This window comes from Crotalus tigris, unplaced genomic scaffold, assembly GCF_016545835.1.
Source record: "Crotalus tigris isolate CLP2741 ecotype Arizona unplaced genomic scaffold, ASM1654583v1 scf7180000024460.1087499, whole genome shotgun sequence".
NCBI classification, from domain to species: Eukaryota; Metazoa; Chordata; class Lepidosauria; order Squamata; family Viperidae; genus Crotalus; species Crotalus tigris.
In genome coordinates, this window is record NW_024100630.1 from 408,530 (window position 1) to 422,968 (window position 14,439).

The 14,439-nt window shown below is 39.5% G+C and overlaps 1 protein-coding gene across 1 annotated transcript; it reads left to right on the forward strand.

The window, feature by feature from the left end:
- The first annotated feature begins 1,885 nt into the window (after positions 1-1,885).
- On the forward strand, positions 1,886-7,144 carry LOC120303100 (vomeronasal type-2 receptor 26-like). The gene is made up of 3 exons (XM_039332270.1): positions 1,886-2,047; positions 6,218-6,287; positions 6,402-7,144. Exons 1-3 carry the CDS (start codon positions 1,886-1,888, stop codon positions 7,142-7,144), a joined length of 975 nt encoding a protein of 324 aa, XP_039188204.1.
- Positions 7,145-14,439: the final 7,295 nt, after the last annotated feature.

Below are 14,439 nucleotides of genomic sequence, written 5' to 3' on the forward strand. Positions count from 1 at the left end.
CAATAGTAGTAACTGTGAGAGGGACCTCGGAGTTCTAGTAGACAATCACCTAAATATGAGCCAGCAGTGTGCTGCAGCTGCCAAAAAGGCCAACCCAGTGCTAGGCTGCATTAACAGAGGGATAGAATTAAGATCATGTGAAGTATTAATACCACTCTACAATGCCTTGGTAAGGCCACACTTGGAATACTGCATCCAGTTTTGGTCACCATGATATAAACAAGATGTTGAGACTCTAGAAAGAGTACAGAGAAGAGCAACAAAGATGATTAGAGGACTGGAGGCTAAAACATATAAGGAACGGTTGCTAGAATTGGGTATGTCTAGTTTAACAAAGAGAAGGATGAGGGGGGACATGATAGCAGTATTCCAATATCTCAGGGGCTGCCATAAAGAAGAGGGAATCAAGCTATTTTCCAAAGCACCTGAAGGCAGGACAAGAAGCAATGGGTGGAAACTAACCAAGTAGAGAAGCAACCTAGAACTAAAGAGAAACTTCCTGACAGTGAGAACAATTAATCAGTGGAACAGCCTGCCTCCAGAAGCAGTAAATGCTCCAGCACTGGAAGTTTTTAAGGAGAGACTGGACAGCCATTTGTCCGAAATGGTGTAGGGTTTCCTGCCTGAGCAGGGGGTTGGACTAGATGACCTCCAAGGTCCCTTCCAACTTTACTACTATTACTATTACTAATTATGGTTGAATTTACAGTGCAGAATAGCAGGATGAGTGTGTGTGTGTGGGGGGGGTGGAATTGGCAACTGATAATCATAGCAAGGAGACAGTTCTGTTGAGGCCAATTTGCTTCTTCAGATTTTTGCAGCTGATCCTGAGTGGTTGCTTGAAATGAGGGAAATATTTTCCACTGGATGAAAATCAGACATGGCAATCCATATCTAAGATAAATAGGACAGATTCTGAATGCAAAGTTCTTCAAAAATTAGTTACAGCTGGGAATCATTACATTTAGTGGTAGATATAGAATATTTCTTCCATTGCTAAGTTTTTAATTTGGACTTTGCATACTTCAAAATGACGTACAAGAGATCAGCGTTAAGTCTCTTGATTAAATAAACAGAGGCATAGAATGAAAATAATGTGAAGTATTAGTATCACTTTATAAAACTTTAGTAAGACCATACCTGGAATACTGCATCCAGTTTTGGTCACCACATTATAAAAAATAGTGGAAACTTTGGAAAAGTGCAGAGAAGAGCAACTAAAATGATTAAAGGTCTGGAGACTCATACAAATGAAGAATGGCTGCAAGATTTGGGTTTGGCTGATCCGCAGAAAAGAAGGACTAGGGCTGACATGATAGCAGTATTCCAGTATTTGAGAGGCTGCCAGAAAAAGAGGGGGTTAACTTATTTTCCAAAGCACCAGAGGGCAGGACAAGAAACAATAGATGGAAACTAATCAAGGAGAGAAGCAACCTAGAACTAAGGAGAAATTTCCTGACAGTTAGAATAATTAACCAGTAGAACAATCTGCCTCCAGAAGTTGTGAATGCTCCAACACTGGAAGTTTTTAAGAAGAGACTGGACAACCATTTGTCTGAAATGGTATAGGGCAGGGGTAGGCAACCTCGGCTCTTTTATGACTCATGGACTTCAACTCCCAGAATTCCTGAGTCAGCTGTCCTATTTATCTTCCTGAGTTAAGATCTTTACATATCTCCATTTAAGTCAAAGAAGAAATATGTGAATGACATTGATATTGAATTTGGACAGTGATATGATACATAATTTATGCAGGAAACAAAGACAGGAAAACTGGCACCTCTTTTCCTTCTTGATTGCCATCCGTGAGATCAACCAGGACCCCCTCATCTTACCCAACATCACTCTGGGTTACAACGTCCATGACAGTAATTTCAATGCAGAAATGAATGCTGAAGCCTTACTAGATCTACTTGCTGCTGGGGAGGCAAATGTCCCTAACTACAAATGTGGAAGAGAAAAAAACCTGCTAGCCCTCCTTGAAGGCACCAATTCTGACCTTTCCTCCCATACTGCAACCATGCTGAGCATCTACAAAATCCCACAGGTAAGATTTGTGGATTTGAGACAAGGTCATAATTGATTTTGACCTAGGAAGTTTCCAAGCATTTAGCAGATGGGCAATAAATATTCAAGCTGGATTTCAGACAAAAAAAAAAAAAAAGGTTTATAAAGAAAAAAGGTTTATAAAGGGGTGCCATGAAAGATGTTTTAGAGTTTTCCTATTTGGTGGCAAAAATTTATTTTTTTCACTTATTATGCCAATGAATTTTGAAAAGTAAAATCAGTGCCCCAAGGAGACATATTAGAAGCATAACTCTGTCCTCTGAGGTGCCTTCAACCCAGTGAAAAATACTACCATTTGACTCCAGTCATTTATAAATATTTTACTGCAATGCTCTGGACTTTCTTCTTAGCAAGCATGTTTAGAGAGTTATATGGATATTTATTTATCCAACTTTGAAAGCAATATGTGGAGAGATACTATGTGGTCTGCCAAGGAAAAATGTGGAAGACAAGAAATGATCACCCAGATCTAACTATGGATCTTGTACTTCTTCCTAATCACCAGTCTTGCTTAGGACTTGGATGAATATGTCCAGGGCTATAGGTTGGTCGGGGATCTCCAAAAACATCCCAGAATAAGACAGTGGCAACCACATGCGTATATTTGCCAGAAGAGCTAAATAGATACTTCCCTGAAGTCAACTGTTGCTTTATCTAGTATATCAAACCAAATAAGGCACTGGTCTGTTTATACACTTCTGGCTAAAAGAGTAAATACTTGGGATCCATTTGCCATAGGAATGGATAGGATCCATAATATCTTAAGTTGGTTTCATGAGCACCAGTGATCCATATGATGGCAAGATCTTTAGCTGTTCTTGGTTGTCCATAAAAAGTAAGCAAGGTTCTCATTTTGAAATGTGTTTCTTGATGTTGTGAAAGACAATTGGGAAAGTGAAATGAAATTCTGGATAGCTTCATCTCTTTTGGAAGTGTAAAAGAATATTAGGGAATTCTATACTCTGCATCTGAATAGATACATATATTAAACAATTTAATTTAATTCATAGTTAGAAATAGCCAGTGAGAATGTGAAGGGATTATGTGTTCTCATGAACTGGACCTTCCTTGAAGAAATAGAACTAGTCTTGTTCCCTCTCACAATTATCTCCCAATTTATAATTTACTTACAATTTCAAGTGGAAAAAAAAAGATTTTGCTGGGCGTTATCACTTTCTTCATTCCTCTCCAGATCTCATACGCTTTTGTTTCTGATGATATGAATGATAAAACTCAATTTCCTTTTTTCTACCGGATGCTTCCAAATGAAGGAAACCAATATGCAGGGATTATTAAACTGTTGCAGTATTTCAGATGGACATCAGTGGTTCTTGTCGCTCCAGAAACTGACAATGGAGAAAAGTTTTTGAAAACTCTAACACCTTTACTGGCCAAAAATAGTATTTGTGCTGTTTTCTTGCAGAGGATCCCAATGGTGCAAACTAAGCCATTTAGCATTAACCCTGATTTGTACCACAAATGGAGACAAGTCAATGTATTTATTTACTATGCAGAATCTACTTTGCAGAGTATGTATTTCTATGGGATGGATGTAATGGAGAATGTATTTACATTCTTGATAAAACCTAAAATAAGAAAAATCTGGGTGGTAACAGCTATGTGGGATCTCTCTTTGAATTTGAGACATAAAACCTTCCGATATGTTGATGGTATTTTCTCTTGCTCCATCCAGTCAAAGAACTGGATAAAATATGATACAGCAGAAGTCCTCTACTCTTCAATTGCCCAGTTTGCCACGAAAGCTTTCGTGTGTTCATTTGAAAAGCATTTCGTCCCTGCTAAAAAGTGGGTTAGATGCAAAGAGAGAGAAGAACTGGACAGTCGGTTGCAGAAGGAGATTGAAAACACCCTTTCTCACAGCTATCATGTTTACAATACCATCTGGGCTGTGGCAAGGGCCTTAGATGCTGCCTCTTTCTCCAGATCCAGGGAGAGGTTGATAGGTAGAAATGCCTTGAAACTGGAAAGGCTGCAACCTTGGCAGGTATTTTGTGTTCCGTCAGCTAAACTCAAGAATTGCGAATACTACCAGTAATACTATTAGTTACTATCAGTTATTGAGGATGGTAAAGTAAATACATGTGGGTGGACATCAAAGTTTTCGCAAGAGGCATTTATTCCAATGACCAGCTTTGCATACTACAGTATATAGATTGAGACTGATATGGAAGAGGTTGATTTTGGGAATAAAATAGGCTCCATGAAGAGACCTTGTTGCTTCTATATTCAAGAGTTTCTGTTCTGTAAATCGGGTCCTTAAGGAAAACCTTTTGCCTCTCTACTGACACCACATATTTAATCAAAATCTTAATGGCTGCCACAGTAGAAAATGTTAAGTTTTTTCCAGCAATTGAGAGAAAAGTATTCCTAATGATTGCTTCTTGCTATCACTAACATCTTTGATTCTGAAATTGTTGCTTCTTGGGTTAACTGTTAAAAGTAGTAATAAAAATGTTGAGTTAGAATTGTGGAGACCCAAAATGGTTGTTGTTATGGGGAAGAATGGGAGTAGGGGATGCTATGTATACATCCTTAAAGTAACGAATAAGAGACAGGCTGTTAAATAAATGCATTGCTTTATGATAAATAGTATTTATAATATCAAATTCTTTCCAAAAGTGAAGATTTTAGTTCATGAGAATTTGAATATAAAATCAGCAATGAATCAGGACTGAGTAGGTGACTTTATTTGGTAGAACTTAACTGGGCTTGAAAACTATGTAGAATTGGGCTTCGTATTTGGGTGAGATATTCACAGACAATCCCAGGGTTGCAGACTGGACTGGGGAGATGCAAAGCATATCTGATCAAAATAATAGCAAATGATTTTATTGTTCTTGCCAAGAAAATTCCATTGATATGTCTATAAAATGACCAGAAATTGAAGGTTGCTTCAACAAAAGATAAAAAAATGCCTTGAGGGTCTTTATTTATCTAATGAATCAGAAAAACCCAAGCTTGAGAAGGATGTAGTTGAGATCATGTGATTCTTCTATAAAAGGCTGCAGCTTTTTCTTATTGATGATGTTGTCCTCACCATGCCAGCTTCATCATTTTCTGCAAAACACCCAGTTTCACAACAGTTCCATGGATGGGGTATATTTGGACAAGAACGGCAAGCTAGCTGCTGACTTTGATATTGTGAACTATGTGAAATTTCCAAATAGATCTCTACTTAGAGTGAAATTTGGAAGTTTTGCAAGACAGAAATCCCAGGAACCCAGATTTGTCATTGACCAAGATACCATTTTAAGGCCCCAGTGGCTTAACAAGGTAGGAAAAACCAATGACATTCATTTCTATTTCTTTTTTATTTTTATAACTCCAAATTGCCTTCTTTACACATTAGATTGGGGAGCTAGCAGTCTTAAAGTTCCTACAGAATAAAACCTATAACGAATAATAGAAAAGACAGGAAACTAAGCCAGAGTTTGATGGAATAATTGTTTTTCTTGGGTCTTTTAAATTATCATGATTCACTTCTCAGTTTAATAAACTGAATAAAGCATACATTGTACAGTTATCTGATAAGGGTTAGTCATAGAAATAGTCCCAATGTTGCTGTTTTAAAGTTAAATTTGGTCTGGATCTGAAATTGCTATTAGGGCCTTGCTAACTCTTGCCTTACTATTTCTTTATTCAACAAGTCATCCTTAAATTGTATTCCTTTATATTCCCCATTTTTTTTCTATTTAGAGTCTGCCTCCTTCCAGGTGTGTGGAAAGTTGTCAATCTGGATTTTTCAAGGTGGCTCATGAAGGGAAGCCCATTTGCTGTTATGACTGTATTTCCTGCGCAGAAGACACCTTCTCCAGTCAGGAAGGTGGGTGAAAAAAATCAGCAGCTCTTTGATAAAAGGCAATTGTTTAGCAAAAAGCCTCTCTCCGAGGGAGACAGGCACTAAAGAAATATGATAATAAATAAATAGTTAAATAAATAACTTAATAAAAAGGGTAAATGTTTTGCCTCTAGGTTGTACCTTGCCTGTTCTGTTCGTGAAACCAATGATAAAGAACTGGGAAAAGGATAATCCCACATTACCCTCAGCTCATACCTAACCTTTATTATTGTTCTTTCTTCTATCCTATAAGGTTTTCTTGTTACTGGTATGGGAAAAAAAATAAAACAGAAAATATTAAAGATGTGCTTCTCTTCAGATGCAGATTATTGCACCAAATGTCCAGAAGATCAGCATCCAAGTAAGGAGCAAGATCAATGTCTCCCTAAGGAAATAACCTTTCTCTCCTATCAAGAATATTTGGGAATCATTGTGGCTTCACTTGCAGTCTTTTTTTCCTTAATTACTGCCTTAGTGTTAGCAATCTTCACTAAATACACAGATACTCCCATCATCAAAGCCAATAATCGGAACCTCTCCTTCATCCTTCTCATCTCGCTCCTGCTTTCTTTCTTAACAACCTTTCTTTTCATTGGATATCCAAGGAGAATCAATTGCCTTTTCCGACAAACAGTCTTTAGCATTGTATTTTCAGTTGCCGTCTCTTCTGTCTTGGCCAAAACAATCATGGTAGTGCTGGCTTTTCTGGCCACAAAGCCAGGAAACAGTGTGAGAAAATGGCTGGGAAGGAGATTGACTAATTCTATCATCCTTTGTTCTTCCAGTATTCAGGTGGTCATCTGCAGCATCTGGCTGGTGATCTTTCCTCCATTTCCTGATTATGATATGCACTCCCAATCAGGAGAAATTGTGCTTCAGTGCAATGAAGGGTCTCTTACCATGTTTTATGTTGCTCTTGGTTACATGGGCCTCCTGGCCAGCATCTGCTTCATAGTAGCTTTCCTGGCCAGGAATCTCCCTGGGACCTTTAACGAAGCCAAACTGATTACATTCAGTATGCTGGTCTTCTGTAGTGTCTGGGTGTCTTTTGTACCCACCTACCTGAGCACCAAAGGGAAATACATGGTGGCCGTGCAGGTCTTCTCCATCTTGGCTTCCAGTGCTGGCCTGCTGGGCTGCATCTTCATACCCAAGTGCTACATTATTTTAATAAGACCAGATCTGAATATAAAGGAGCAGCTAATAGTGAAAACATAAACAAGTCTTTTTCTGCATTTTCCCTCTCCAGATGATAAATTCACATACATGTTCTCCTATCACTAATAACATTTGTATCAGACTTTAGATTGTGTGGACTTCTATTTCTACAGATTGTAACAATGATGCCAGATGGGAATTCTCAGAATTGAAATCTATACATCTGCCAAGACCAGCAAATGCTGTTCTAGACAAATCTTTTAATATTATAGGCACAATCTCCACTTTAGTAAGAAATATTTTCTATCTGTTTAGGATAATGACTTTATTTTTATGGCTATTGTCATATTATTGTTACTATTGTCTTTTCTGAAGCATATTCACCAAATGATAGAAATGCAGAGTGAAATCAAAGTTTATATCCATTGTAATATAATATGTGATTCCAACCTAAGTTGTTTTTGTAAACTAAATGTTATGTGATTGAATAATTTCAATTTTGTCAGCTATTTTGACAATTCCATTGTGAGTAGTTCCTAAAAACACTACAGTTCTGAGGAAAATTTTCAGTGGTTTATTCCAGAATCTGTTTCAGCTTTCAAATTGCACTATTTTACAAGATTTTCCCATTCCTTTTGAGCTTTTTATTTTATGTTTCTCTGTCACAATATAAAATGTATCCTTACATAATAAAAAACATAATACAAGTTTAACAATGCAACGAGAATAAAAGCCATCTCAAATCAAATCAACTCAAATCACTTCAGGTCAAATGAAGGGACCAGCAAGAAGGAGTCAGTTTGATTTCCACAGGGAGGCTGTTTAAAAATAGAGATGCTGCAACAGAAAAGAAATCTCTCAGAAATGTTGGATTTGCACTTTTTTTTCTGGTAGATCCAAGTCCGTGGTGGTGAACCTATGGCATGCGTGCCACAGGTGGCACATGGAGCCGTCTCTGGTGGCACGCAAGCCATTGCTGGGCCGAGCTGCTCCCTCCTCCTCTCCATGCATGCACAGTCTGGGAATAGGTGAGAGGCTATAAAAGGAGCAATTTTCTGCAGAAGCAGCATTTGCTGCAGACAGCTTGAGAGTGAGTACGAGTCAGAGCAGGTAGCGAGCAAGCAAGCGAGTCAGAGCGGAGAGTGAGCAAGTGAGCAAGCATGAGCTGACAGCTCAATGGCCATGCCCACTTGGTGGCCATGCCCACTCGGCACTCGGCAATGCATAAGTGGGTTTTGCATTGCAGTTTGGGCACTCAGTCTCTAAAAGTTTCGCCACCACTGATCTAAGTGGTCAGGTTGATTCTATAGCTATCCAAGGGCCATGCCATGAAGGGCTTTATAGGTCAAAACCTGTATATTAAATGGGACCCTGAAACTAATTGACAACCAAATAAATGTCCCCAAATGTAGTGCTCCCAAATGGGGAAGCCCAAAAGTATGTGGGTTTATTTGAATCAATTGCATTTTCTGAATATACTTTAAGGCAATGTTTCTCAACCTTGGCCACTTGAACATGTGCAGACTTCAATTCCAGGCTTGAACCATGACTGAAAAGAGTCTGGATAATTTGCTTTATCTACATTGATGTGAAGTTGGTCCACCACCACGTTATCAACAATCTTTTTTCAAAAAGACAGGCTGGAAATCTGTCAGTAGTTGTCTAACATCACTGAGTCCAGTGATAACATCTTCAGAAAGGGATGCTCTACAGCCTTTTTCATGCTGTCAGCAGTTGCCTGTTCTAGAATAAGCATTGACAATTTTGCAGACGGAAATGGTCATTGCTATTCCTGTTGCCTATACAACTGAGAGGGACAGTGAACAACTAGCAAATGGCAGAAGACAATCGAGATAGCATGCTATCTTCAGAGGCCAAAAATCAAAGGAGTGCCACATAATAAAGCAAGACAATGCTCTAGTCACCCCTAACAGTTCTATCTAGGGAGGAGTCAAGCCTACAATGATTCCAAGTGACTTTATCAGCAAAATTCTGGCCAAACTGGTCATAGTGACCAGGTGGAAGAATGTATAGATATTTTCCCATAAAAGGGAAATGAAACATCTTATACACCTAGGCTTAAGGTAGAAAGAATTCTCTATGGAGAATGGAGGATTTTTTTTTAAAAAAATTAACATTTTAATTTTTTCATATGTATTAATTGTATGAGAAAGAGTGGTAAGAATAAGGGCAAAAGTTAAGGGAAGTTACAAGTAGTTCTTGTTTAGCAACCACAACTGGCACTAGCAACTTGTTTATTAAGTGAAGTGAAACCGTGATTGTGCTTCTGATCTTACTTCAGCTTTCTATAGTACATACTGCCTAATAAACATTGCAATGAACCTTGATTATTTGCTTTGGATCCTGAATTTGGATTCCACAGAAACTGGTATTAAAAGTGGGATTCATAATTTTTAGCTGTGACCCAAGATGAAATTAGGCCACCCAATAGGGTGAGTGTTGTGGTGCGCTTGATCCCTTGTCCCTTTCCATTGGTACATAAGAGCACCATTTATGACTATGCATAAGATAACAGTCTGTATCTATTTTAGTGAGGAAGTTTTATAGAACGTGTGTGGCCCCTTTACAATCCAATTCTCAGTTGCCCTGCTGTGAGTGTCTGATCCACTCTTGACAATGACAAATGATGTCCAGAAAGCAAAACAGAATTTGGTTTTGGAGGGGTGAGTGTGATCCTCCTGTGTCAAATAGAAACAGATCCCAAGATTCTGCTCAAATTCCCTTTCCTCTTTTTTTTTTTTAAATTTATAAACCGCCCCACTCCCGCAGAACTCCGGGCAGCTAACAATAAAAACACAATATAACTTAACAAGACAAACAATACAGTAACATTCATCCAGGGGTCAGATTTTATAAACCCCAGGCCTGCCGGAAAAGCCAGGTCTTAAGCAGCTTGCAGAAAACCAACAGGGTGGAAGCGGTCCTAATCTCCGGGGGGAGCTGGTTCCAAGATGTGGGCACCATCACAGAGAAAGCCCTCCCCCACGCCCCCGTCAAATGGCACTGCTTGGCCGACGGGACCTGAAGGAGGCCCAGCCTGTGGGATCTAACCGGACGAAGGGAACTATGAGGTAGTAGGCGGTCTCGCCTCTTATTTCATTGAATGAAGTCGCCTTAACTGCTATTAGGTAAAGAGGTGTGGGAAGTCAGCCCCTCCCCCCAAAGAAGGAAATATTAAAAGGGCAGTATATTTCCTCAGGATCTTGAAGAGGCAGGAGAGTATGCCCAATTTTCTTTCTTTTTTAAACAAATTTTATTGTTTTTTTAATTTCTTAAAACAAAGTATTCAAGACACACCGTGGTGCTGGGGTAATCAAATATCCTAAAACAAAACATATATACATAGTACAATCAATACATCAAGTATTCCCTCTCTTTTCCCCTCAAATAGCATAGTATATTTAAAATATCCAATTCTAGCTTAAGATTATTCAACCTGAACCTGTTTTTAAGCTTCATTAATTTACAATTCCATAATCAAATTAACTTTAAATAAAGACATTTTCAATTCAAATATCCCTTCCAAGTATGTTCTACTTTCTTAATTTTATCAAAATCTTATTTATTTCTTCTTCCACTAATCTCCCCAATTTAAAGTAAAATATTAATCTACTCTATACCTATCTAATCCATCAATTAATCAATCTCTTTAAGCTAAGAAGATAATATCAGACCTTAAATCATATCAATCCATTAAATAAAATTCAAATCTCATCCAGTTAATTATCATAACTGATAACATCCATATCATCAAAGAATCATATCATCTTATTAAATTTCAATTGATTAATAATTCAGTTCAAATCTAAAACTTCTCTTCAATTTTCTTCATTCCATTACATAATAATTTTCATAGAAATAAATCTAACTTTCTAAAAAAAACATTCTTAATATTCTAGATTGCCTTTAATCCATTATATAAAAATATCTCATTTTTAAACAAAAATATTGATCTATCCTAGACACATCTAAATGTAAGTATTTATCAATCTACTCTATATGTGTCTAATCCATCAATTAATCAATCTCTTTGAGCTGACAGACTAGTATCAGACCTTAAATCATTTCAATCCATTGAACAGAATTCAGATTTCATCCAGTTAATTATCATAGCTAAACATCCATATTATAAAGCAAACAAGTCATCTTATTTATTTAACATTCAATTAATTATTAATTCAGTCCAAATCTGAAATGTCTCTTTACTTCAAACTTGTAATTTTAGTCCTTACATCTGTCTATAGTTCTAGATTGCCTTTAATCCAATTTATGAAGTTTTAAATTTCATTTTTCAATCTTATTCTAGCTTTCCTCTTATGCCAGGTAGGTTTCCATAGCAAGGCTTCCCTTCCAGATGATGAATCTCTTTTTGTTACTTGTAGTGACTGAGAATCTCACAGACATGCTTCCCTTCTGTGAAAGAAAGGAAATGTGTGAAAAACATTTCCAGTCAAAACCGGCCCATAACAAGAATCCAACAAGCAGGAAAGGGGGAAAAAACAGGAAAAAGAAAAAGAAGGAAACTGGATAGGAGAATCTCCAGGTCCTGGACAATGTACCTTATCTGACTGTGAAATCAGAATCTCTGGGAGAAGCATTGGTTTGGATCAGGAGTGGTCATACTATGCACAAGAAAGCAGACAAACTCAACACTTTTTATGGGAGTAGTGGGGCTCCTTTTGACCCAAGACTATTGAGAGCAGTCTAGGGCAAACTGAGAGATTCAAATAACTAATATAAAAATAACAAACAGAAAACTGATAAACCTTATCTGCAACATCTTTTTGGAGTTTAGGTCTTATGAAAGAAAATACCTTGAGACCTAAGAGATCCAGCTGCCCCATTTGGAATTGGGTTAGAACAGTTCTTAAGTGAATCACTGCAGTTGTTAAATTGTTAAGTTAGTAACACAGTTGTTAAGTGAATCTGGTTTCCCCATTGGCTTTGCTTGCTATAAGGGGGTAAAAGGTGGTCACATGACTCCAGGACATTGCAACTATGATAAATATGAGTCAGTTGCCAAATGTCTGAATTTTGATCACGGGACCATGGGAATGCTATAATGGTCATAAGTGTGAAAAATGGTTATACAGTAAATCACCTTTTTTCAGTGCCATTGTAACTTTAAATAGTCACTAAATGAACTATTGTAAATGGAGGACAACCTGTACATGTGTGATGATAGCAAGAGCAATCCTAACTCCAGAATGAGTCAAGCACAAATAAATTGCTCTGGAATGTGAAATAAGGAGAAAGCGCCATTTGTTTTGGAGGCCAAACAGTGCAATGACATTTCTAAAAAAGTGGGCATGTTTGTGCTGTTGGAGTTCCTGTCCAGAGATTAACACTTCGAGTGGTTCAGTTCTGCCAGTCCACAAGTCTTTTTCCAATGGCTTGGAAGAACTTAAGTGGTTTAGTCTTACCTTTGGCATATTTATATTTTCTGCATGTATACATAGAATGCATGTCTATCCATGTTATGATGCTGGTCTGTAACTATAATAAACCTTTTATACATCAGAATAAACATTGATATTACAATTACAATGTTATTTTAGCTTGGTTGCAGCTATACTGTTTTTTTTGTTTCTTTTTTGGAGTCAGTAATAAAACCTGGTTCTTCTTGAGAGCTTTGTTTTAAACGGGTAGTGAGGGGAATCCTGTTAAGAATCTTAAGATTTTGACATGGGTGGTCTGGTTTCTGTTAATTCTTATTTCAATGTTATTTTTTTTTCTGCTCTAAAGCAGGGCTTTTTCAACCTTTTCACCCATTGTACCACTTTTAGGATAAGGCAACATCTGAGTACCGCCACTCGCTAAAAAAGGGAAAAAATGACACTGAAAAAAGTGACTTATGACCATTTTTCACCCTTATAACTGATGCAGCATCCCCATGGTCATGTGATTTACATTCAGATGCTTGGCAACTGATTCATACTTATGACATTCACAGTGTTCCAGGGTCATGTGATCACCTTTTGCAACTTTTTGACAAATAAAGTCAATGGCGGGGGGGCAGCTCATCACTCAGGTTGCAGGGTGCCTGTGTGGGGGGAATCCATGGGTCTCTGGTGGAGGGAGGTGAGACTGGGGTGAGTGCCCTCCTTCCCTCCCTCTCTCTCATTGTCCATTCCTTCCTTCCTTTCTTCCCTCCCTCTTTGTCCCTTCCTCTTTCCCTCCCTTCCATTGTCCATCCCTCCCTCCCTCAGGTTGCAGGGTGCCTGTGGGGGGGGGAATCCATGGGTCTCTGGTGGAAGGGGGTGGGACTGGGGTGGGTGCCTTCCTTCCCTCCCTCTCTTCCCATTGTGCCTTCCTTCCTTCCTTCCTTCCTTCCTTCCTTCCTTCCTTCCTTCCTTCCTTCCTTCCTTCCCTCTTTGTCCCTTCCTCCTTCCCTCCCTCCCTTCCATTGTCCCTCTCTCCCTCTCATTGTCCTTCCCTCCCTCTCTCCCTCCCTCCCTCCCTCAGTTTTAATTTCTTCGATGGTGGTTCCTTTGCTGAATCACTTTCCTTTTGTGGTCGCGCTCCGTGCAGCCAGGAGCCCAGCACAGCCGCCATTCTTCCACAGGGGGAGAAGAGCGCAGGCAGCGGCAGAGCACACAGGGCGGGGAAAGAGCTGTGTCTGCCGGACTCCCTCTGGTGTGTTGTGCACAGCCGCAGCCAGAGAAAAGCAGCGAGTGGGGAAGCGACTCATTCATTGCTGCAGCCAGCCCCGAGGAAGAGCCGGCACAACCCCCAGGCAAATCCTGCCTGGCTACATTCTTTGCGGCTGAAAAAGGGCTTTGATCCTGCTTCCCCTTTGCTCCGGCTGGATCCATGAATGCCAGATCTAACCCCAGGGTGGTTCGAAAGGCCAGCAGGCTGGCTGGGAGTTTTGGGGTGGAGACATGTGAGCCTTCCTCCATCTTCTTGAATGTGGCTTTGATCCCGCTTCCCCTTCACTCTGGCCAGGTCCATGAATGCCAGATTCAAGAAGACAGAATAAAGCTCACGTCTCCACCCCAAAATCCCCAGCCATCCTGCTAGCCTTTCGAACTGCCCTGGGGTTAGATCTGGCATAGACCCAGCCGGAGCAAAGGGGAAGCAGGATCTGGCATTCCCCTTCACTTCCCCTTCGCTCCGGCCAGGTCCGTGAATGCCAGAAGAAGCGAAGAAGCACCGATTAGCTGGAAAGAGGGCTGATCCTGGCGCTTCCCCTGAGCCCTCACAGCCCCAGAGAAGCGCCGATCAGCTGGAAAGCGACGCTGATCCTGGCGCTTCCCCTGAGCCCTCACAGCCCTGAAGAAGCGCCTATCAGCTGGAAAGCAGCGCTGATGCTGGCTCTTCCGCTGAGCCCT